Source organism: Carettochelys insculpta, chromosome 1 (assembly GCF_033958435.1).
Source record: "Carettochelys insculpta isolate YL-2023 chromosome 1, ASM3395843v1, whole genome shotgun sequence".
In the NCBI taxonomy this organism is placed as follows: domain Eukaryota; kingdom Metazoa; phylum Chordata; order Testudines; family Carettochelyidae; genus Carettochelys; species Carettochelys insculpta.
The window spans coordinates 27,855,800-27,881,643 of NC_134137.1; the positions used below are offsets into that span (position 1 = coordinate 27,855,800).

Below are 25,844 nucleotides of genomic sequence, written 5' to 3' on the forward strand. Positions count from 1 at the left end.
AGCTACTCCCAAAGTGAACTAGTCACAATCAATACAAAGAGTCAAAAGAAATCACTGAACAATTTTAAATAACACATACATTTGTGAAAGTTGCAATCTGCTCATGGCTATTCTGTGAGCAGAAAAACAGGTTGTATGCTTGGGTTAAATTATTCATTGGAAACTGTTTGCTCAGCTCTAATATCCAACAAAAGTCTGGGAGTCCTTTAGGATTTAAAGCAAGCTGAACAACTGATGATCTTAGAAGAATTCAGGTGTGGTTTTATAATATCTGGTTCAATGGGCTGCATAAGATCACTCTCACTGGCAATTATGTGTTTGACCAGGCATCTGGAAGCTTCATCTATATTTATGTTTTCCTGCAGGTGAGAGAGAGAGAAAGAGGGAGAGAGAGAGACATTGATTAGCCAAAATCATGTCACAGATCTTCTATATTCTAAGGCTAATTCTGGGCAACATCTAATATTTACTTTTCTATGAAAGTGGACTTTTAAAAGTACAGATTATGTTAATTAGGAATTATATACATCATCATTTAAATTGCTCTTGAATAGCACATAGCAATACCATTTAGCCTACAAAAACTATCAGTCATTTGTATTGGTTTCTGAATGTTAACATGCCAGAAGAAATTTTCGGAAATGGATACACCTTAATAAACAGCCATATTTTTGTCTTTATGTAAGAAGCTTTGTTTTTAAAAGTGTTGGTACTCAGCAGTAATGACTGCCTTCTCTTTCATGTTTTAAAATCTGGCCCATTTTTTCAGTTGTTTTTTCTGCCCACGCCCAACTTGCAAAATGGTATGCGAAATAAGACCTCAAAATGGATAGATACAGAGTTGAGTTTCTCTTAAAATAAATAAGCTCTAATGCATCATTGGATCCATTGAATGGTCTATTATAAATACCAAGTTAGCAGCTATCTAATCCCCAGAAGTAACATCACCATTAATCCTACTCCAGAGATAGAGATACCAACCCTCAGGAATTAGGCTCATGACATATCTTCGTACATTTGTCATTAGTTTTTTTAGCACATATGACCAAGTCAAGTTGCTATAGCACTTCTATTTAACATGCTTACAAAAAGAAGCAAAGCCAAAGTGACCTACTCAGTAAGATATAGCTCAGCACAACCCAAAAATATAACAGCCAGGGTATTGCTGCATATTAATTATTATTTCCGTTATGGTAACATCTAGGGTCTTATCAGAGACCCATTTCCTTAGCAACTGTATATAATAATAACAATAATGCCATTCATTTCCATAAGAACAAAAATATATATACATTTATGTGCATTATGATAGTGTTGTACGGTCCCGGTGTGAATGTGAGTGCCATTGAGCTAGGCATCAAACATACAGTAAAAGAGGCAGTCCCTGCTCCAGTGGACTTTGGATAAAATAGTTTTACCTCAGTGTTACTAATGCATCATCATTTCAGATGAACTGTCTGGAGCAATTTCCCCTGTATGTACATGCCATAAAAAGGAAAGAGAGCCTTAAAATGTGAAATTCAGTTTAAAAAATGATCAAAGGCATGCTTATTTGGATTTTGATGACAGAAGGCTCAGTGGCTTGAGCACTGGCCTTGTAAACCCAGGGTTGTGAGCTCAATCTTTGAGGAGGCCATTTAGGGTCGGGGCAAATAAATTGAAAAATAATAACTGTCAGGAGGAGTGCTTGGGCCTGCCAAGAGGGCAGGGGACTGAACTTGATAACCTTTCAAGGTCTCTTCCAATTCTACAAGATATGTAAGGCATGACTGTGTGGAAGATTAGAATCAAACAAAGACAAAGGATTCTCTAGGGCTGAATTCCCTTGTTTTCCTCATAATCGACAGCAAAACTCCACTAATGCAATGGAACCAGGACTCTTGCATCTTTACAGCAGTAAAGAGCTGAACTGTAGGGAGCATATCGGTCTTTGAAGTGGTTCCTGGGTTTTAAAGGATTTGTCTTTCTCTCTCCTTCACACACACATATGTAACCCTTCTGCCAAAAGGTGTCAGCAGCAACCAGGGCCATGTTCAACATCTAGGGGTTCCTTTTCATCCAAATCACATAGAACCAGCTTGAGCCCCCACCCAGTAGCCTGGGAAATTCACACACCCCTGGGCACCTGGGAGAGGCAGTGCTTCCCCACTCACAAGCACAGAATGTGAGTGTAGAAAAGAAACTTTTAATTAAAGAGCAGAAAGGTCAATTGCCATAAGCTTGGGAAAATACCACACCCAAGCTGTGTCTACACGTGCACGCTACTTCGAAGTAGTGGCACTAACTTCGAAATAGCGCCCGTCGCGGCTACACGCGTCGGGCGCTATTTCGAAGTTAACTTCGATGTTAGGCAGCGAGACGTCGAAGTTGCTAACCTCATGAGGGGATCGGAAAAGCGCCCTACTTCAACGTTCAACGTCGAAGTAGGGACCGTGTAGACGATCCGCGTCCCTCAACGTCGAAATTGCCGGGTCCTCCATGGCGGCCATCAGCTGGGGGGTTGAGAGATGCTCTCTCTCCAGCCCCTGTGGGGCTCTATGGTCACCGTGGGCAGCAGCCCTTAGCCCAGGGCTTCTGGCTGCTGCTACGGCTGCTGGGGATCTATGCTGCAGGCACAGGGTCTGCAACCAGTTGTTGGCTCTGTGTATCTTGTGTTGTTTAGTGCAACTGTGTCTGGGAGGGGCCCTTTAAGGGAGCGGCTTGCTGTTGAGTCCGCCCTGTGACCCTGTCTGCAGCTGTGCCTGGCACCCTTATTTCAATGTGTGCTACTGTGGCATGTAGACGTACCCTCGCAGCGCCTATTTCGATGTGGTGCTGCGCAACGTCGAAGTTGAACATCGACGTTGCCAGCCCTGGAGGACGTGTAGACGTTATTCATCGAAATAGCCTATTTCGATGTTGCTACATCGAAATAGCCTATTTCGATGTTGGCTTCACATGTAGACGTAGCCCCAGAGTTCATAACCAACCCTCAAGTAACTCTCCCAGCTCAAATGGCTTGAGCAGTGGCCTTTGCCTCTCAGGCTCACCAGTCCAATACTGTAAGGATCCAATCCACACACCCAAGCTATCTCTGAACCCCACCTTCAAATGCCCCACTTTCAACACTGTCCAGTCCGTGCAGACCCTGACACATCACCCTGATGCGTTCCCTCATTGAGCCTGAGGCAATGCCACCTTTGTGCTGGTCCGGAGTTCTGTTCGCCCCTGCCTGCTGCCTGACCAGCTGCCTGGTGGTCCGTCCTACCAGGTACCTGCTGCTTCTGTCACCAGCCGCCTGTCTGCTGTGCTCTGCCAGCCATTTGCCTTCTGTCTTGTGGGTTTTACTGTAGGCAAAACCCTGAGGTTCCAGCTCTCAGTGGCTTCAGCTAGTAGTGATTTCAGCTCAGCGTGGCATTCAGCTGTGGGCCTAGCCACACCATCTCAGTACTTACAAAGGTGAATTCTCACAAAATAACTGTAGACCCAGCTTTAGAGCTATCTTTGAACAGAGTGGGGGGCAGGGGCAGGGGGAAGAGAGCTAAACCAGTCTTACAGCTGTATAACCAAAAGGCTCCCAGTGAGCTGGTTCAACTACCACATCTCTGCCTTTCAACCTCACACTGCTTAGATGGAGGGAGCCTTGTGTGATCCATATCTTACGCAGCAGTGATGACTGCCCTGTACCCCCACAACATCTTCAAGCATTGTTGAGACTCCACAATTCTTACACTGGGTGATAGCATAAATTGTGACTTTACAACAACATGTTGTTTGCTGTAAACAAAACCTTGTTGCTTCACCTGCTCCCATCAGGCTTTGTTTACAAGGCATTGCATATGCACATCTTTACATTTTTATGCAAATTATCTCTAAAGGACATATTCCCCAAATCCATCAGCAGTATTGAGCTCCTGCTGGCACATTCCTCACACATATGCCTCTGTGCTTAAATATTTAAACACCGACCTCTAAATTATATCACTTGATTGCAAACAAATAAATAGTAACATGAGACATTTACAAATCTAACTGTAATATAGAACTGGAACTTGAATTACAACACCTGCAACTTCAGAACTCAAGTTAACCACAAGATTTTCTGAAACTGGACTCTCAAATTCCTCAGCCATGCCACAAGTCATTTTCAGGGCACTGTGAAATTTAATTAGAAGACATAGCAAACAGGAAATTAATCTCAAAGCACTGGATAGAAAACAAGAGACAAAATAGAATCTCTCTCTCTCTCTCTCTCTCTCTCTCTCTCTCTCTCTCTCTCTCTCTCTCCTCCCACTCACTCGGATATGTATATGCACATATTTCTGACATTGTGTTTTATGTCCTTAATAGAGTGACTGTCATTCCATTAACCCCATGCTGCCTCCCATCTGGAGAGGCAGGATGGCTGTTCCTTTCATCAACTAGCTGAAAACTAGCTGAAGTCGAGAAATATTTAAAATCAGTTAAAAAATAAGCCTCACTATTAGAAACTTGAAACTATAGGTGCAAGACCTGACTTTTACTAAGCTTTTTGCCAGCATAGCTCCATCTGTTATAGGGGTGTGGAAAAAAATCATACCCAGCTGACAAATATGCAGGCAAAACTCCTGGGCTATGGGTACACTACAGTGATCTGTCAACAGACATTTCTGTCAGAAGAGATTGTTCGATAAAAAGTCTGTTGACAGAGTGTGGCCATAAACTAAAGCAGATCGAAAGAGTGATCTGCTCCATTGACAGAGCAGCTGGACTGCCCAGCCACTCTCTTGACAAAACAGCCAACAGGAAGCACAGCAGACAGGGCAGCCCAGTGTCCTGGACAGAAGGCCCCTCACAGAATCCTCACAGCTTTACTGTCAACAGAATCTATAGACAAAGGCGCTCTTCCTTGTCTGGAAGAGATGGAAGATTGTTGGAGGAAGCAGTGAGTTTTGTTGACACACTATTGATAAAATGCCTTTTGTATGAATGTTAGGTGAGTTTGGTTGACAAAACTCTGGTTTTGTTGAGAAAACTCACAAGTGTAGCTGTAGCCCTGGTGCAGATGCAGATATATGGGCAAAAAAGTCCTCTGCTGAAATTTTGTGCAGGATCTCTGTATAAGTTGTAGCAGCACAAGAATTCTTTTGCTGGCACAGGATATATCTCCTTTATGAGTAGGAAAGGTTAACAGAATTTGTGTGTGGTCTGAACCTGGCATGGATTCCTTTTGTGTCCCTAGGCAACTTTTTTAAAGGTAGTAATTACCCTACCTGAGTTTCCATTTTTGTAAAAACAAAAGAAGAAACCTGCTTGTTGCCATCACAGGGTTGAAATGAAGGTTACCTACTTAATGTTTTTAGGATCTTTGAGGATGACCACATGCCTGTGTTGACTACTGGTCACAAATACTTAGTGAGCATGCCCCTGGATGAATGGGGAACTGAGTGCACCATTACTTAGGACTTGTCTATACCACAGAAGGAGATTGATCTAAATTATGTAGTTTCAATGACAAAAATAGCTGAAAAACCAACTTGCTTAGATCTACTGACCATGGTATCTTTGCTGAGGTGCATTGACAGGAGATGCTCTCCCATCAACTCCCCTTGTATGTCTCTTTGAAGCTGAGTGCTGGAGTCAACAGAAGAGTGATCAACAGTGGATTTAGCTTGTCTATAATAGAGTTGATAAATCAATGTCCCCTGGATTGATCACTACCCCATTGATCCAGACGATAATGAAGATAAGCCTTCAAGGTTTTATTTTAACCCCAATTTGTTAGACTGGTGTAACAGGCTGCATGAACACAGGCTTCAATTTAAATCAGTTATTTCAGTTTAGATTAAGTCAAATAGGAACATATTTAAACTAAATTGAAATATGTCACTGTTAGGGTATGTCCACACTTTGAGTGGGGATGATGGGAGGGTGGGGTGACTCTCTGCTAGGAGAAATATATATGCACTAGCTTCCTTTGGGCTAATATGCTAAAAGTAGATTGTCACTGCAGCAATTGAACAGAAAGAAGGCCCCGAGTATGTGTCTAGTGTCTCAGACACTGGCATCTTTGGAAAAACTCCTATGGACTACTTGGATCTCACCCTAAGCTGGAGGATAAATAAACCTGCAAATCTTGGTCCCTTATTTTATATCTCACACGTCTGTTCCAGACAGATGGTATATATTTTAGAGAAGTTTCTTTATAAAAACAGGTGCCTAATTTTATTTCAATCCTAAACCATCTCCCCTCATAGAGCCTTTGGTCTTTTGCACCTCCAGATTCAACCAAGGTATAAATAAACACTCAGCTACCACATTTGATGGCATGAAAATGAGAGTGAGCCCTTGGTATTTATCATTTAATTTTTCAAATATAATTCTCTAAACATCTTTATTAGCATTTCAGCTACCACAAGGGTCTCTCAAACCACTCTTTTTAATTAATCCACATGAAATAAAATATATCTGTGGCCCTATTAGAGCATTTCACAAATATTAAAGAGCTTAACCTCATGTCATCTCCATGAAGTAGGGAGGTCTTATCCCCATTGTACAAGTGACAACTGAGGCACAAAGTGGTTAAGTGACATTCCCAAGCTCACATGGGAAGGCTGTAGTAATGCCAGGAAGTGATGCCAGGGCTCCCACATGCCAGGTCAGTTCCTTAGCTATTTGCTATCTTATGTATGTTGCTTTTTGTTATGACCCTAATCTCATGGTCTCTGACCTGGTATCTCAGGACTATGGATTGATCTCTGCTATATTGTTGCTGCCTTTCTGGTCTGCCTAATGAAATATTGATTTCCACTTCCCACCCCCAATATGTTCTTCAAAGAGATCAATAGCCAGATAGGTTGCAAAGAAACTGTAGACCAATAAGGTGATCTGTTATCCCAATATGGGCACTCACAGGTCATGGATTTTAGTGGGTCTGATGTGCTGAAAAACCCAGAGATGGATGTGTTCAAGGAAGCAAAAGAATAGATAATTAACAGAGACAACACATAGTGAGAGGGTACTGAACGGCAGGCAAGAATAATCAAACATGTCAGAGTGCTGGTAATAAAACATGGAAACAGCTCACAGTATACCAAGAAATAACAGTCATTGTGTTCTGAAATATACAGAAAACACAGGAGGAACAACTGAGTGGCTGACATTTTGTCTTTCCATTCTCCTCCCTTCCCCTTCCCCATCTGGTTTTGTTCTGCACTATGCAGGTCACAGGAATCTCACTTCTGAATGCAATTCAAACAAAGAAATACTGAATCAGTTCAGCTTCTCCTTGTGTTTTAAGCACCTTATGCATGGATAGCCACCAACAGGTAAACTTGAACTTGGGACCTCTGAAGCTTAGTGCAGGTGCTGCAGTTTGAGCTAAAAGCCAGCTGGTGCTCAGCTAAGGCTGTAGAGAAGACTCATTCTTTCTCTCTGTAAGTGGTCTAGGCACCACTACATGGGACTGTGAGCCACACCCCTACATGTGGGGGTTACATATGCACTTGGCATATGTGCTTTTCCTTCCATTTTAAAAGGCACCACACAGAAACAGTATTTGCGATAATGTCACTTCAAACTACCAGGGACATAGCTCCACAGATATTGTGAGGAAGGCCACTCCCCAGCTGGGATTGCTGCTGCTCCTGTTTTAGCCTCTTGTGAAGACACCTCTATGGATGCCCAAAGAATTTGGAAGTTCTAGCTCTCTAAGGTTATGGGTAGCCTATAGCCCTTTTCCAGGATACCAGAGGTATCTCAGAAAAGGTCTGCTGCGTCCGAGAACACTTTTGGAAAAGTGGACATGTTCTGTCACCTTTCCTGCAAACCTTGTTCTACAAGGAAGAAGGGATGTCCTGAGAGAGGAGGGTTTTCCTAAATTTGGCGCAATGTAATGGGGGCAAATTTTGGTAAACCTCTCTCGACAGGAAAGACAAAAAGATATGTAAATTGTGGTGCACAATTTGCATATCTTTTTACAACATTTCTCCATAGTCTAGCCATAGTGTAAGCTAGGTATATGGGCCTCATCACCATAGGAACTGGCACCTCACAGTCTTTAAAGTGTTCATTCTCTCAACCACCCAGTGAGCTAGGGAAGTTCTATTAACTCCATCGACCAGGTGAGCTACTCATGCAGAGAACTTAAGTGACTTACAAGGAATTAATTAGCACAACAAAGAATTGATCACAGGTTTGAAAATTTCCCAGGCTAACACCTTAGTCATTTCATTCTTCTCTACTTTGCCAAACAAAGAATATAAGGACAAAGATTAGTATCTGCTAGTCTTTATTCATAAGATTAAAAACAGCAAAGAGGGAAAAAACTGGACTCAACCTTGTACATCAGAAGCAAGCAGCAAAGGGCATATACAAAATTGTAATGTAGGTTAATTTTAATTTGTATGCCTTTAAATAATAAAGAAAAGAATAGCACCTCCATTGGTGCGCTGTTTTCTCTGAGTTTCACGTGCGTTACAACTTTTTGGCCAACTGCTATAGGAAATAATGTCACTGTCTGAAAATACAACATTAAATGGATGAGAATATAAACATTTAATAGGAAGAATATCCAAGCAATACACATTCTCGGTGTGCTGCTTATTATTCCTAACTGGTTCCCTCCCCCAGTGTTATCTGTCATCTCATTCTAGCACAAATGCAAACCATTAACATTGAGAGCATTCAGTTTTAATATCTGAAATAAATCCTCTTGGACTAGATTAACTTTTATTTCTACAGTGATGAAAAAAAAGACCTTTGTTAGTTTTATGGCCCTTTCACACTTCCAATGAAACATTTTATTTTCTGCAATGTGGAGAGCTTGGATTTATTGCCCTAGTTGCCCTCTCAGGCAAAACTATTACTAAATTTCTGTGGTCAACTAGCTTCTTCCTTAGACTGCAATATTGATCCTTCTGAAATTATCAGGGATCTATAAATGCGATTAGACACATGAAGGTGTAGCTGGACCTGAACTTTGGACTAACAGAGGTAAGAGCAGAACAAAGAAAGCAGTCCTGTAGCACCTTAAAGACAAACAGCATTAACCATTATAGGTGATGTGCTTTTGTGAAAAAGACCCACTTCTTCAGATCTGGAAAATAACTGCAAGAAAAAAAAATCTGAGATTAAAAACAAAGTGAGGAATCAGCTAAATTGGGAGGGAAGATAAAGGGGTAGACAAAAAATTTCTCTGTACAATGACAGAGACATAGACATATTAATCTGTATTCTATCGAAACAAAAAAGCAGTCAAGTAGCGCTTTAAAGACTAACAAAACAATTTATTAGTTGATGAGCTTTAGTAGGACAGACCCACTTCAGATCATAGCCATACCAGAACAGACTCAATATTTATATATTGCTTTATATGTTGAGTCTGTTCTGATATGGCTATGATCTGAGGAAGTGGTTCTGTCCCACCAAACCTCATCACCTAATAAATTATGTTAGTCTTTAAAGTGCTACTTGACTTTTTTATCTCTATATAGTGTCTCTTAAGTTAAGTGGGATATCTGTCATCACTGTGGGCTTGTCTACACTTGCCCCCAACTTCAAAAGGGACATGTTGATAAGGGTGACAGGAGATTACTAATGAAGTGCTGCGGTGAATACGCAGCACTGCATAAGGCTAATTCTCCCCAGCGACAGCTTCGAAGTACCAGCATGCGCCTAGTCACAGGCAGCTCAAAGTGCCTGTGCTACTTCAAAGTGCCTTTAGTCTCCTAAATAAAAGCACTTTGAAGTAGTGTGGGCACTTCGAAGTGCCTGCGGCTACATGCATGTGAGCACTTCCAAGTTTGATGCTTCGAAGCTGCTATGGGGGAGAATTGGCCTAATGAAGTGCTGCATGTTCACTGCAGCACTTCATTAGTAATCTCCCATCAGCCTGATTAACATGCCCCCTTCAAAGTTGGGGACAAGTGTAGATCCAGCCTGTGAATGCCAAAGATGGGGAAATTGTCCTTGTAATGTGTACAGGGCAAGAGATAAGAGCCTAAGCCTCTAATACCTGCGCTAACAGGAGTAGATCAGAAAGTACCTCCCTTTAACCTCAAGAAGTTGTAGATGCCGAAACCTCCACCCACTAGATGGAGGTAAAGACCCACTCCCACACTCATCTAAGTGAAACTTGTACATGCAAAGTCTTTCCAAGCATTTTCACATGTCAGTCCTGCATGGCTCCAGAATGGCTTTAAAATAATGTCTGCCTACCCCCTCTCCCCCAAACACTGGAACAGCTTGATTGAGAATCAACAGCCTGGGAGTCCATGATGCCAGCTCCCCACTGCAACCAGATATCACTCCCTTTCAGGAAATGCAGTTGAGAATCACCAGAGCAGAGCAGCACAGCAATCCAACCTGGAGCCTTGACCCAGGGGATTTCTGCTCTTTTATTGTGTTTGCAGGGAACCAGATTCTACAGGGAGTTCTGCAGAGGTTATAACTGAAGTGAAAGATCCCCCCCTTAGTGGCTTGGCTCCAGCAAACTGCCCATAGCAGCAGATGCTAATTCTTTTATGATCACATGCTAGAAATTCCTTTGGCTCAATCAAAAAGGAAAAATTAAGAAACAGTGTGTCACAAATGAGGCCTGGCAATTTCAAATGTGATGCTTTGGTTTCAGTTAACTGAGGAACAGATTAGACGTGATGTGTTAAATTCAGGTCCCTGCTTAGTTTGTCTTTCTGGAAATCAAAACTAGCCCCTTCAATTGAGAATCTTCAATGTGACTTGTTTTTAACAGTTGTATTTCCTAGGTAGAAGCACCTACTATTTAAAAAAATAATACCTATTTATACAGAATTTTTTTTCACCCATACATCTCAAAATGCCCAGTATATGATCCATTTTATAAGTGGTGAAAAAAAAAAACCTCAGCATTATTCTGCATGTTAATGGCAGGTCTAGAACACATGTCCCTTAAGCACCAGTCTTGCATGCTAGCTGCTTCTTGGACACACACTAGGGAGAGGTGGCCCTGTAGCCTGACAAGCTATCATTCTCATCCCTATTTCAGGGATGAATTACATAACTTTCCCAAGATCACAAGTGGTAGATGTAGGAAGCAAACCCAACTTACCTCCTTGCTAATCTGGTGCCTTAACCACACTTTCTACATTTACCACACAAGTTTTGCTTAGGCGTTAGTGTAGGGGACTGAGAGTCAAGTTCAGTATAGCCCTTGCTTTGTTACTATAGGGTATGTCTACACAGTAAAGTTTTTTCGAAATAGACACCACTGTTTCAAAATAACTTTGTCAGAATCTACACAGTGCAACCCTATTTTGAAATAATTTCAAAATAGCAGATGCCTTAGTTTGAAATTGGTAAACCTCATTGTACAAGGAATAGCACCTATTTTGAAATAGGGGCTGTGTAGACAGGGAATAGAGCCTATTTCAAAATAATCCATGGTGCATCCAGGCCGTGGCCACACTAGCCCCCTCCTTTCAGTGTAATGAGAGATTTTGGCAGATGCTAATGAGGCACTGCCATGACTTTGCAGTGCCTCATTAGCACAATGGCAATTGTGCGCAATTTGAAAGTGCCGCTTGCAGAATGCACACTGCCTGTGTAGCCAGGGGCCTTTTGAAAGGACCCCCTGATTTTGAAAGCCCCTTCCTTCCATTTGGTTTTGGGAAGAAGGGGCTTTCGAAATCAGTGGGTTCTCTCAAAAGGCCGTCGGCTACACAGGCAGCATGCATTTCAAAAGCAGCACTTTTGAATTGTGCGCAGCCACCATTATGCTAATGAGGCACTGCGTATGCATGGAAGTGCCTCATTAACATCATCGGAAGTGCCTCATTACCATGTCCCCTCCAAAAGGAGGGGGCTAGTGTGGCCACAGCCCCCATGTCTGTATTTCAAAATAAGCTCTTTTGTTGTAGATGCTCTATTTCCAATAGCTGAGTGCTATTTTGAAATGCATTTTGCATGTAGCCATGCTATTTTGGAATCAGCTACTCTGGAATACCTCTTCCAGAATAGCTTATTCAGGAATAACACTGCTGTGTAGAAAAGTTAACTTCATATTCCCTCTCTATAACATCAATGGAATGAATATGTACTTTCTCAAAGTTTGTATAGTTCTTTGAGTGAAAGTTGCTATAGATACGCAAAGCATTATGGATAGGCATAATGGATATCTTTTCTCGGTCTACCTGTGCCCCCTCCTTTCGAGGGGGGGCATGTTAATAAGGCAGGTCGGAAGATGCTATTGAGGCGCTGACATGAATATGCAGCACCTCACTAGCATAATGGCATCCGTGTGCAATTCGAATGGGCTGCTTTCAGAATGCACACCACTCGTGTAGACAGGGGCCTTTTGAAAGAACCACCCACCTTTGAAAGCCCCTTCTTCCTATTTAGTTTCAGACAGAAGCAGCTTTTGAAGTCCGGGGGGTACTTTTGAAAAGCCCCATCTACATGAGCATTGTGTGTTCCAAAAGTGGCACTTTTGAACAGCGTGTGACCACCATTATGCTATTTAAGTGCTGAATATTCACATCCATGCCTCATTAGCATCTTCCAAACTGCCACATTAACATGCCCCCTCCAAAAGGGGGGACACATTTTCAAGTTATTTTCAAGGGATCAATACATTTTCAAGTTATTTCCAAGCCAAGGCTTACAAGTGCATCTAGTTTCACCTGACTTGCCCTATTTTCATATAGAAATAACTTCACTTTCATTAAGAAGTGACAGTGAGGCTGAAATTATTGCCCTTGCAGGCACAGTTTGAAGCCCATCTATGAGAACAGGCAATAATGGTGATATGGTGGGGCAAGTGCTGTGAGTCATGGCTCTCCATCTGATAGCGAAGGAGAAGGCTTTCAGTTTTATTGGTCACATGAGGGCTATTTAAATGGTGTGTGATAGGAAGAAAAACTCTTGCTGCTTTGAACAATGTGTCTTTCTTTCTGTCTTTCAACTGCCATGATATTGTGGCTTAAGAGTTATGACAGAATTACCTAAAAAAAAAGGGGGGTTTAGACTGAAATCTATACAAATAAATAAAAAAATGGGAACTAAGCATACATGTAAGAGACCAGGTCCCAGAGAGAATGTAGCAATAAATATACATTATGGCTATGTCTACACATGCCCCTCCCTTTGGAAGGGGCATGTAAATGAAGCAGGTTGAAAATGCTAATGAGGCACTGGTATGAATAATTGGGAAGAAGGGTGCTTTTGAATTTGAGGTTTCCTTTCAAAGGAACCCTATCTATATGTCTAGTTTGTAATTTGAAAGCAACACTTTCAATGCTGTGGGTGGCTGCTATTATGCAAATGAGTACCTGAATATTCATATCAGTGACTCATTAGCATTTTACCTGCTTCATTTACATGCCCCTTCCAAAATGTATAGGCATATGTACATGTAGCCTACGACTATTTTGTACTGTGTTCTTACATAGCAAAGCAACCTGCCAGAGTGAATCCCCAAGTTCTTTCAGTGCATTGAAGACTGAAACTAATTAAATATTTGCTTAACTCTTTTTGCAAAAAACCCAAAATGTGAGTTCATTCTGTGACCCTACATGTTTTGTTTTTAAGCTCCTTAAGAAAAAATAACACTAAGGAATGGTACAATATCCGATGGTGTAATTCTCCAGCAGTTTCAAATGAAACTTTCAAACCCTTGACAGCCTGAAATAGGATTGGTGTGTGTATAATGCACAGCCTTCTGCAATGTCTCCTGAACAAAAGGGGGCATTTTTATAAATAATCACCTTTTTTTCCCAAATGGCATGAATCATATTTACTCTGCTCTGAAAGCTGTACATGTTCCAAGAATATTTCCAAAAAACCTCTTGAGAGCTAATTAGAACAGGATTGAAGAAAAAAGAATCATTACCTGTTTGAACTTCTAGCTGCTGTGAGATGGATTTTCAGTCAATATTAATCTACTTCAGAAAAAGAGATCCTATTTTCTATTTAAAATATAGGTGGATTTTTATTTCCCCTATACCTGAGATCAATGATTTAATTTGCCCCAGGCAGAAAAAGACTAGAGACTTTCCAGGTTTTAAAGTAACTGAGATCATAACTTTGAAAAAGAGTTACACTGTGGCTTTTAGCTCTGATTTAAGACGAAATTGGAAAATAATTCTGATCTCACATCAGTTACACACTGATGTAACTCCAGCAGGACCATTGATGGGAGCAAAGAGGGCATTTGCCCCAGGCCTGGCATTTTAAAAGGGAAGGGGCCTCCAGGTTGCTGCTAACACAGTATCAGTGACAGCCAGAGCCCCAGGTCCTTTAAATCACCCCAGAACCTCATGTGGCACAGTCCAAGTAGTGCTGAGGACTGGCAGTGGGAGGTGCAGCCCAGTCCAAGGGGCACTGAGGGATGGCTGCCACTAGCCCTGCCTCTTCTGCCCAACACCCTGCCCTTTTTGGGGGACCCAGAACAGAGCCACACCTCACATTGCCCAAAGCCTGGCAACGTCTATCACCAGCCCTGGACTCCACAGATTACAATGGAGTCTCTCCTGATCTGAAGAGTCCTAAGTATCTGACCATGTGAACACCCATGTATCTGATGAAACGGGTCTTTGCCCATGAAAGCTTATGCTCCAAAATATCTGTTAGTCTAAATGGTGCCACTGGAGTTCCTGCAGGTTTTGAAGATGCAGACTAACATGGCTACCTCTCTGATACATATGCATGTGAGTCTTTTTACTCCTGTGGGTAGTCTGATTGGGTTTAATGGGACTACTTACACGAACGAGTGTTTGCAGGATGTGGTCATAAGGTGAATCTATCAAATTCACAAAGTTCAGATCCTAATGCAATATATATCTAAATTATTTGTACCAGTTACATGCATGTGCAAAGCTGGTGTGGAACTTTATGAAGAAAAGCTTCTCAGGATAGCTGTGGCACTGCTGTGTCCAATCTCATTCAGGAGTAAGCAAAGTACCTCAACATTTGAAGACATCAAATATCCATTAATGTATGGCTGCAAAAAGATAGAGATAATGAGCATTGAACCCCCGGCCATGAAATAATAATTGGTTGCCCACCTCAATATGGTTTCAATTATGCATTGAGAACTATCTCGCTATTAGAGATATGGGAATGAAATAGTATGAGACCTGAAACAGAGCTTTCCCTAATGTAGAATTAGCTAAAAATCCAGCCTCTTTTCATGGAGTCAGACTATTAGGGATGGAAGAGACCTCAGAAGGTCATCTAGTCCAACTCCTTGCTCAGAGCAGGACCAACCCCAACTTAAAACATCCCAGCCAGGGCTTTGTCAAGCCTGGCCTTAAAACCCTCTAGCGATGGAGATGCCACAATGTCCCTAGAAAACTCATTCAAGTACTTCATTACCCTCCCAGTGAAGGAGTTTTTCCTAATATCCAACCTAGATGCACCCCTTCCCCCCACAACTTGAGACCATTTCTCCTTGTTCTGTCATCTTTCACAAATAAGAACAGTTTCTCTCCATCCTCCTTGTAATCCCCCTTCAGGTAGTTGAAGGCTGCTATCAAATTCCCCCTCACTCTTCTCTTCTAAATAAATAGACTAAATAAGCTCAAATGCCTCAGCCTCAGCCTAGCCTCATAAGTCAGGTTCTCCAGCCCCCTAATAATTTTTGTCACCCTCTGCTGGACTCTCTCCAGTGCGTTCACATCCTTTTTGTAATGGAAGACCCAGAATTGTATGCAATACTCCAGATGCAGCCTCACCAGTGTCAAATAACGGGCAGTAATCAGTTCCCTAGATCTCTTGGCAATGCTTCTACTAATACACCCCAGTATACCATTAGACTTTTTGGCTACAAGGGCACACTGTTGGCTTATATAGAATCATAGAATCAGGGAATCCGAGGGCTGGAAGGCACCTCAGGAGGTCATCAAGTCCAGCTTCCTGCCCAAAGCAGGATGAACACTAACTAAATCATCCCATCCAGAACCTTGTCAAGCCAGGATTTAAAAACCTCTAGAGATGGAGACTCCACCACCTTTGTAGGTAATACATTCCAGTGCTTTACCACCCTGCCAGTGAAATAATTTTTCCCAATATCCATTCTACATCTCCCCCTCTGTAACCTGAGACTATTGCTCCTTGTTCTGTCATCTGTCACTACTGAGAACAGATTCTCTCCATCCTATTTAGAACCCCCACTCAGGAAGTTGAAGGCAGTTATCAAATCACCCCTCATTCTTCTTTTCTGCACACTAAATCATAAAATCATAGAATACTAGGACTGGAAGGGACCTTGAGAGGCCATCAAGTCCAGCCCTTGCCCTAATGGCAGGACCAAGATTAAACCATACCTGGTAGACATCTATCTAACCTGTTCTTAAATATCTCCAGCAAAGGAGATTTCACAACCTCCCTTGGCAATTTATTCCCCGTTTGACCACCCTCACAGTTAGGAACTTTTTCCTAATGTCCAACCTAAACCTCCCTTGCTGCAGTTTAAGTCCATTGCCTCTTGTTCTATCCTCAGAGACCAAGAAGAACAAGTTTTCTCCCTCTTCCTTATGACATCCTTTTAGATACCTGAAAACCACTATCACGTTGCCCCTCAATCTTCTCTTTTCCAAACTAAACAAGACCAATTCTTTCAGACTTTCTTCACAGGTTACATTCTCTAGACCTTTAATCATTCTTGTTGCTCTTTTCTGGACCCTCTCTAATTTCTCAACATCTTTCTTGAACTGCAGTGCCCAGAACTGGACACAAGACTCCAGCTGAGGTCTTACCAACGCAGAGTAGAGTGGAAGAATGACTTCTTGTGTCTTGTTCACAACACAACTGTTAATGCATCCCAGGATCATGCTTGCTTTTTTTGCAACAGCATCACACTGTTGACTTATATTTAGCTTGTGGTCCACTATAACCCCTAGATCCCTTTCTGCTGTAGTCATTCCTAGACAGTCTCTCCTAATTTTGTATGGCTACGTCTACACATACAGCCAACATCAAAATAGCTTATTTCGATGTTGCGACATCGAAATAGTCTATTTCGATGAATAGCGTCTACACGTCCTCCAGGGCCGGCAACGTCGATGTTCAACTTCGACGTTGCTCAGCCCAACATCGAAATAGGCGCAGGGAGGGAACGTCTACACGTCAAAGTAGCACACATCAAAATAGGGATGCCAGGCACAGCTGCAGACAGGGTCACAGGGTGGACTCAACAGCCAGCCGCTCCCTTAAAGGGCCCCTCCCAGACACAGTTGCACTAAACAACACAAGATACACAGAGCTGACAACTGGTTGCAGACCCTGTGCCTGCAGCATAGATCCCCAGCTGCCGCAGAAGCAGCCAGAAGCCCTGGGCTAAGGGCTGCTGCCCACGGTGACCATAGAGCCCCGCAGGGGCTGGAGAGAGAGCATCTCTCAACCCCCCAGTGATGGCCGCCATGGAGGACCCAGCAATTTCGACGTTGCGGGACGCAGATCGTCTACACGGTCCCTACTTCGACGTTGAACGTCGAAGTAGGGCGCTATTCCTATCTCCTCATGAGGTTAGCGACTTCGACGTCTCGCCGCCTAACGTCGAAGTTAACTTCGAAATAGCGCCCGACGCGTGTAGACGCGACGGGCGCTATTTCGAAGTTGGTGCCGCTACTTCGAAGTAGCGTGCACGTGTAGACGCAGCCTATGTGTGAAACTGATTGTTCCTTCCCAAGTGGAGCACTTTGTATTCGTCCTTATTAAACTTCATCTTGTTTACCTCAGACCATTTCTCCAATTTACCCAGATCATTTTGAATTATGACCCTATCCTCCAAAGCAGTTGCAACCCCTCCCAGATTGGTATCATCTGCAAACATAATAAGCTTACTTTCTATGCCAATATCTAAATTGTTGAAGATATTGAACAGAACTGGGCCTAAAACAGACCCCTGTGGAACCCCACTAGTTATACTTTTCCAGCAGGATTGAGAACCATTAGGAACTGCTCTCTGAGTATGGTTATCCAGCTGGTTATGCCTTATAGTAACCTCATCTAAATTGTATTTGCCTAGTTTTTTTATAAGAATATCATGCAAGACCATATCAAATGCTTTACTAAAGTCTAGGTATACCACATCTAGGCTTCTCCCCTATCCACAAGGCTTGTTATCCTGTGAAAGAAAGCTATCAGATTCATTTGACATGATTTGTTCTTTACAAACCCATGCTGGCTGTTCCTTATCACCTTACCACCTTCCAAGTGCTTGCAGATGATTTCTTTAATTACCTGCTCCATTATCTTTCCTGGCATTGAAGTTAAACTGACTGGCCTGTAGTTTCCTGGGTTATTCTTATTCCCCTTTTTACAGATGAGCACTATATTTGCCCTTTTCCAGTCTTCTGGAATCTCTCCTGTCTCCCATGATTTTCCAAAGATGATAGATAAAGGTTCAGATACCTCCTCTATCAGCTCTTTGAGTATTCTAGGATGCATTTCATCCGGCCCTGGTGACTTGCAGACATCTAATTTTTCTAATTGATTTTGAACTTTAACTTTTTTTATTTCGACTTCTGACCCTACCCCTTTCCCGTTAGCATTCACTATGTTGGGCATTCCTTCATCAGACTTCTCAGTGAAGACCGAAACAAAGTCATTAAGCATCTCTGCCATTTCTAAGTTCCCTGTTACTGTTTCTCCCTCCTCACTGAGCAATGGCCCTACCCTGTCCATGGTCTTCCTCTTGTTTCTAATGTATTTATAAAAAGCCTTCTTGTTTCCCTTTATGCCTGTGGCTAGTTTGAGCTCATTTTGTGCCTTAGCCTTTCTAATCTTGCTCCTGCATTCTTGTGTTGTTTGCCTATGTTCATCCTTTGGATGAATAAGCCAAAGTCCCTCGGCCTCTCCTCATAAATTATGTGCTGCAGCCTCCAAGTTATTTTGATTGCACTGCATTGCAGTCTCTCAGTGCATCCACATTCTTTCTATACTGGGGAGCTCAGAATTGTACTCGAGACATGGCCTCACCAGTGCTGAAAAGAGGAGAATAATAACTTATCTAGATCTGCTGGAAATGCTCCTCCTAATGCACGCCAATATGCCATTAGGCTTCTTGGCTACAGAGACATACTGTTGACTCATATCCAGAATCTCATCTCCAGGTCCTTTTCTGCTGCACTGCTACTTAGCCAGTCAGTCCCCAGCCTGTAACAGTGCTTGGAATTCTTCCATCCTAAGTGCAGGACTCTGAACTTTTTCTTGCTGAACCTCATCAAATTTGTTTTGGCTCAAACCTTTAACTCAATGGAGCTACACAAACTTACCACACCTGAGCATCTAGCTCTTAAGTCAGTGGTTCTCAACCAGGGGCACACATACCTCTGGGAATACACAGAGGTCTTCCAGGGGACAGCTCATCTAGAGATTTTCCCAGGTTTACAACAGGCTACATAAAAATCATTGGCCAGGTCAGTACAAATTAAAATTTCATAAAGACTTGTTTATATAGCTCTGTACATTATACACTGAAATGTAAACACAATGGTTATATTCCAATCAATTTATTCTATAATTATATGTTAACCATGAGAAAGGAAGCCATTTTTCAGTTATGTGCTATCACATTTTTGTATTTACATGTCTGATTTGGTAAGCAAGTAGCTTTTAAGTGAAATGAAACTTGGGGGCACACAACACCAAACAGACTCCTGAAAGGGGCACAGTACTCTGGATAGGTTGAGATCAGGTAGCCTTCTAGAACTGGGTTTATGCTCTACTTCTTAACAACATAAAGACCATGGAGTACTGAATACACAGGTGGTTCAGTAAATTGCAGCGCAGTGCTATCAACTTGGGTATTTTAAAATAGTCACAGTTGACCAACAGACTTTCTCTTCTGTGCGTGGGAATGAATGAGCTCATGACTATATTCATAAGAAGAGCTCTGGTGTCCGTTAACAAAAAGCCTTCCTCCTCACACTGGTGTGTAGCATGCTGTGCCTCAGTTTCACACAGTATCTGCATTTCAGAGTGGCTTGGAAAGTGCTTTGAGAGCCTTTCAGATGAAAGGTCCCATATCACTATGCAATCTCTTTAAAAAGTTTTTTTAAAAACAAGTGCTTCACTTTTCCCATCATTAATTCAGCAGAGATAAGAGCTTTGCATGGTCCACTTTGCAACCGAATTACCCATTTTAGCAGTCAATGTCTCTGAATTTGCGAAATGGTTCTCACACATGTGGTCTATTAAAAAAAGAAATGTGAACATTACCTTAGCTGATGTTTCAAACCATGCCACAAACCCATTCTCCTTGCAAAACTGTTCCATTTTGAGACCGTTGTTCACAAGTACGTCTTTTCCCTGGTCACATTTGTTTGCTAAGAGAACAGTTGCCACAGGTTTGCCATTAGGTAGAATCAGCTTAGAGTCCAGATCCTCCTTCCATTTTGTCACCGCTTCAAATGTTGCTGGTCTTGTAACATCAAAGACAATAAATGCTCCCATGGCTTCTCTGTAATAGACCCTTGTCATGTTTCCAAACCTTTCCTGACCTGTGATGACAAAGGTGGGAGGAAAAAAAAATAATCTGAATCACCAAGTCCAGGATCAGTCAATATTTCACATGCTCATGTTTTTTCTGGCAGAACGTTATCTAGTGTGGACCTTAATTTTGTAAATCTGGCAAGCTACAGTTCATCTAAACAATAATACTGAGTGACAGATGCATTTGTGTGGAAATGCCAGTGGGTTTAGGGAGCAGAAAGAGTTCAATAAGGCTAGAGTCCAAGGAAATGCAATATCTCATCATAACTTCAAATATTAGTAGTGCTAGAGCCCTCTTAAGCCAGTGGCTTTCCAGGCCTATGGGAAAATACCAAGGACCTTACCAGGCTTTACAGATGTTAATATGCCTCAGAAAGCACATATGTGTCATCCTCATGTTACAGATGGGAAAACAGAAGTTCTAGAGAAGCAAAGGGCAAAATTCTAGCCTTACAAATATAACATGCAATGTGAGGAGTAGGGCAGCCCAGGTTAAGCAAAGGACTTGACACGGGTCCTGGGCTCCTGGTTACTGGGCCAAGAAGAAGAACTATGCCCCTTATGACGGTAGGACCATATGTGCTAAAGTAATGTCTGACCATGCTACCGAATTGTTTGGGAATATGCATTTGGAGTCTGGAGCATTACTGTTAAAATAGCCAGGCATCATTCATCCTTTGTATAGGTGCTGTGATTTTAGACAGTCTCTTGGGAGAGATGCAGGGATTCACTCTTTCTTCGGGGTAGGCCATACAGCCTCCCTGCCTCCCAGACTGACATACTGGGCTCCCGCAATTCCTTGTTTACACTGTGAGCTCCGTCCACCAAGTCCATCTGAGATACTTGTACATTCTTCAGCTCCAGCCACATCAGTAGTTGCAATGACACCCCAAAAAGTGTTTGCAAAAGAGAGTAGGGTTCATTAGTCATGCAGAACACACCATTGGAAGTCATTAGGTTAGCAAAGTGAAATAGAGATTCAAATATAGTCCATTCCAGTTAGCTCATAGAACTTCATTATCCAAGCTCTGGTGAACTTCAGTTGCAGACTCTGAAGTTCTCTAATAAGCATAGTCAAGAATTCTTTCATGGACCTAACACTGTCCGCACTGGGGATTAGATTGACTCAATTGTGCTGCTCAGGAGGTACAGATTTTTCCCACCAGTGAATGACAATAAAGATGACAATTTTCTAGTGTAGACCAGACCTGAGTAACTTCCAAAATCAGAGAGCCCAAGCTTCTCCCAGAGCCCACATCTGTCTTCCCTCATTCCATCCACCCCTTTGTTCTTGAGCTCAGATCTCTGTTTAGCTTCCCTGATGAAAGTTGGGAAAAGTTCCTCTCTCTGGGTTGTTTGTTGGTTGCTCCCATTGTCTTCTCAGATTTTCCACTGATATGGGTCAACTTTTTCCAGCCCCCCCCCCCTTTTTTTTAAATGAACCATTAAGGCAACTCAGGCAGTGAAGTGACACATGCACACACGTCAACCTCTCTTAGCTTGCCCTGATAACACACTTCATCCTACTGCTATCCTACCTTTAGGCATGCAAACCAACTGATACACAAATAGGCTTAATAAAAATATCACAAAAATTCACACCAGAACCCACCTAGCACTCAAAGAAAAGCTAAACCGAATCCATCCTGCTCCCATTGCATGGATCTAAGGGTAGGATGGGAGGGCAGGGAAACTCCCTACCTCTTTGTCCCCACATACAATTAGGCAGGATTTTGCATGAAGGGATTTTGTGAGGTCACCACAGACTAGGTGCAGAATACAGCTATAACAGCTGGCGTCATGATTTCCCACACACATAGCTGCACACAAGCTAGATTAGATGAAGCTAGCACATTAAAACTAACAGTATAGCAGGACAGGCAGCAGCTCAGCCTAGCCACACAAGTACACATCAGAAGCCTTGGACATGATTATACTCAGGCACCTACCCCAAGCCATTGCCATTGTTGCAGCACCTGCACTGATATTTCTAGCACACTAGCTCAATCCAGGGTTGAGCGTTACCTCCACCTCAGCTGGAAACAACACTGCCAGCTGCACCTGAGCCATAGCACTGGACATAGAACACAGGAGTTCAGAGTACAGGTTGAATCTCTCTAATCCAGCACTCTCTTGTCCAGCAACATTTATGGTCTGACCTGATTTTAATTAGTTGGATGTCCACTTATCATGGCTGTGGCCAAGTTTCCCATGGTCCTATAGAGTTTGTTTACAGCCGCCAGTCCTGGCTCTCAGTGTTCTGTGCTGTTATTTAGCAGTAATTTACCCCTACATGTCTTCTAAGAGTCCAGTAAGCAGTGGAAATGTTGGTAATGTGCTAGACAATATTGAACTCCATCGTCCAGCAAATTCTCTCATCTGGCACTGGTCAGGTCCCAAGGGTGCTGGACGAGAGACATTCAACCTATATCACAACTCCCACTCTCCTCATCAGGCCCCTTCGCTTCTCTGTGCCAGAGGTCATTGTTCCTGGAAGTCACACAGAGGTAGCATACCCGGTGCTAGCACATGGAATTCTGAGAATGTGTATTACACAGGCCATTGCACACATCCGGGATATTTGGTTTTTGTTTTCTAGGTTAACATTTAGGCTAACAAGAAGAGATTCATTCACATGACATAGAAGCCAAGTACGAACTTCCGGCCTTTCTAAATTAGTCTTGGTTTTATGTACCTTAAACAAACACTGCTTGGCATTGATGGAACAAGACTCGCACATGTCATTCCAGGAGAACATAAGGTCATATTGAACTATTCTTCTGGCCACATTTCATAATAATGTCTTGTGATCTCTCTCAGTGCAGCCCAGTAAGAGAGATCATCAGATGAGAGGCTGTCATGTGTTATTCAATAATCTACTTGTTGAGAAGATTTTTTTTTCAGAAAAAAGTTAATTTCTATCCAACGGCCTAGAATTAACCAGAGCAGTAAATATAAATAATGTTCACATATCACTGATCAGTAACATGTCTTGTATTTCAAGGCAGGGTCTCAAGGGGCTGACTGGTAACAAGCATGGTATAAAAACTATATCAATAAACTTCTGCCTCACAATGTCATTCTGATGGGAGTAATGACTGTAACATTTTACAGGTGGGTAGACTGAGGCCCAGCCATCTTCATTAACTTGCTAATGGTCACCTTGAAAGTCAGGGGCAGAACTGGGAATAGACCCCACAAATATACCAGGTTCCCTGATTCTTGCTCTCCTTCATTGTCTTCGGCTACGTCTACACGTGAAGCCTACATCGAAATAGCTTATTTCGATGTAGCAACATTGAAATAGGCTATTTCGATGAATAACGTCTACATGTCCTCCAGGGCTGGCAATGTCGATGTTCAACTTCGACGTTGCGCGGCACCACATCGAAATAGGCGCTGCGAGGGAACGTCTACACGCCAAAGTAGCACACATCGAAATAAGGGTGCCAGGCACAGCTGCAGACAGGGTCACAGGGTGGACTCAACAGCAAGCCGCTCCCTTAAAGGGCCCCTCCCAGACACAGTTGCACTATACAACACAAGATACACAGAGCCTACAACCGGTTGCAGACCCTGTGCCTGCAGCATGGATCCCCAGCTGCTGCAGCAGCAGCCAGAAGCCCTGGGCTAAGGGCTGCTGCCCACGGTGACCATAGAGCCCCGCAGGGGCTGGAGAGAGAGCATCTCTCAACCCCCCAGCTGATGGCCGCCATGGAGGACCCGGCAATTTCGACATTGCGGGACGCGGATCGTCTACACGGTCCCTACTTTGACGTTGAACGTCGAAGTAGGGCGCTATTCCTATCCCCTCATGAGGTTAGCGACTTCGACATCTCGCCACCTAACATCGAAGTTAACTTCGAAATAGCGCCTGACGCGTGTAGCCACGACAGGCGCTATTTCGAAGTTAGTGCCGCTACTTCGAAGTAGCATGCACGTGTAGACACAGCTTTCATGTCAAAGTCATCTTTCTGCCTTCCATGTACTCTGCTTGGCTGAGAAAGACTGCTCAGAATGCAGTTCTGGCACAGGGGGGTGCATGCCAGATAATGACCCTTGACACTAATTTGGCAGCAATTAGAGAGAGTGAAAACAGTTTAGAGGACCTCTGGCTCCACCCTGCTTCCTGCACTCACCAGCCAGAATAATTAGAAGGGTGCTCAGGGAAGCAGGAACTTCCTCCCTTCCCCAAAGCAAGGCAGGATGGTTCGGACTGTGTCTCCAAGGCACACTTCCTTCCCAGGTCTCCTCCAGGGCTGGTGAAGCTACCTTCCTGCTTCTTTCTCTGGGATAAGTTAATAGTTCCATCTAGCCCTAATGAGGGCAGTACAGTATATAAATAACGTGCTCCGAGTCAGAGTACAACCTTGTGGATCCACTAATGTACCTTTCACTCACCCCAAGGGCTGTTTCTTTTTCTCCTCCTTCCGATGCAGTTTCCATAGCAAGTTGCTCCAGGGAGGGAGACCCTAGATCACTAAATTACTTTTATAAAATATGGTGTAGCACCTGGACTTGTTTACTATGCAAAAGCTAATTATGTAAACTGGGCCACACACCTGCCAAAGAGACTGAATGTCCATTGATGCATCAAAGGATAAATAAGGGGCCACTGATCTTTCACATTTGAGTGTTTACCTTGGCCCTCCACAATGACCTTCTCTGGATAGTTCACGACTTTGGCCCTATGGCTGAGTGTTGCCCTCCCTGGCAAGCTCATGCCCATAATGCCATGTGAACAGAAGAATCTTTCCTGTCCTTGGGCACGACCTGCTGTGTGGCATTCCTCTTACCTCACTAACCTGACTGGACAAAAGATATGCTGGCCAAGGGCCTCTCACCAGCTCTCTGCAAAAGGGTGAGAAGTGGAAGAGTCAAAAAGTTGTCCTGTAAAGCAGGGAGTATGTACTTGGAATTTTTTTTCTGCTTCATTCTGCATGATGAAGAAAGGCTGGAAAGTTTTCAGTTTGGTTTCAAAGTCTTATTTGCTGCTTGTTTTAATTTAGCGTTAATAATTCCCAGAAAAATCTCTGATAGCAGAACTAATGGAATGACATCACAGTAACCTGAAATGTGAAAGCTGAAAAAAACAAGATGGGGGGAAAAAGGAATGTCAGGGGAGGATTTTTAAAATTTTGGTTAACACCTGCTTTTCTTTAATGACTAGTGAATGTTTTGAACACCTATAGACCTCATTAAAAATTTAGTACCCTCTCTTCTCCTCAAATAAGGGCTCAGAGAAAACAGTTTGCATCCTCTGAGATTGTCTCCAACAAGCCATCCAGGAATGCTAGGGGAGAACAGAGTTGACATTTCTGGAATTTCTAAGATAGAAACAAGCTCATCAGGCCTTCATTATATATCAGGAGCATAAAGAAGGTAAACGAACAATTTCTAAACATCCTTTCGGAGTC

The 25,844-nt window shown here is 42.8% G+C and overlaps 1 protein-coding gene across 1 annotated transcript in view; it reads right to left on the reverse strand.

Annotated features, from left to right (window-relative positions):
* Positions 1–206: 206 nt before the first annotated feature.
* The window catches only part of RAB38 (RAB38, member RAS oncogene family), a 43,487-nt gene continuing 17,849 nt past the window's right edge, over positions 207–25,844 (reverse strand). The window contains exons 2-3 of the mRNA XM_074981416.1: positions 20,155–20,435; positions 207–359 (exon numbers count right to left, since the gene is read on the reverse strand). Coding sequence (XP_074837517.1) covers positions 207–359; positions 20,155–20,435 — 434 coding nt within the window. The remainder of the gene's footprint in view (positions 360–20,154; positions 20,436–25,844) is intronic.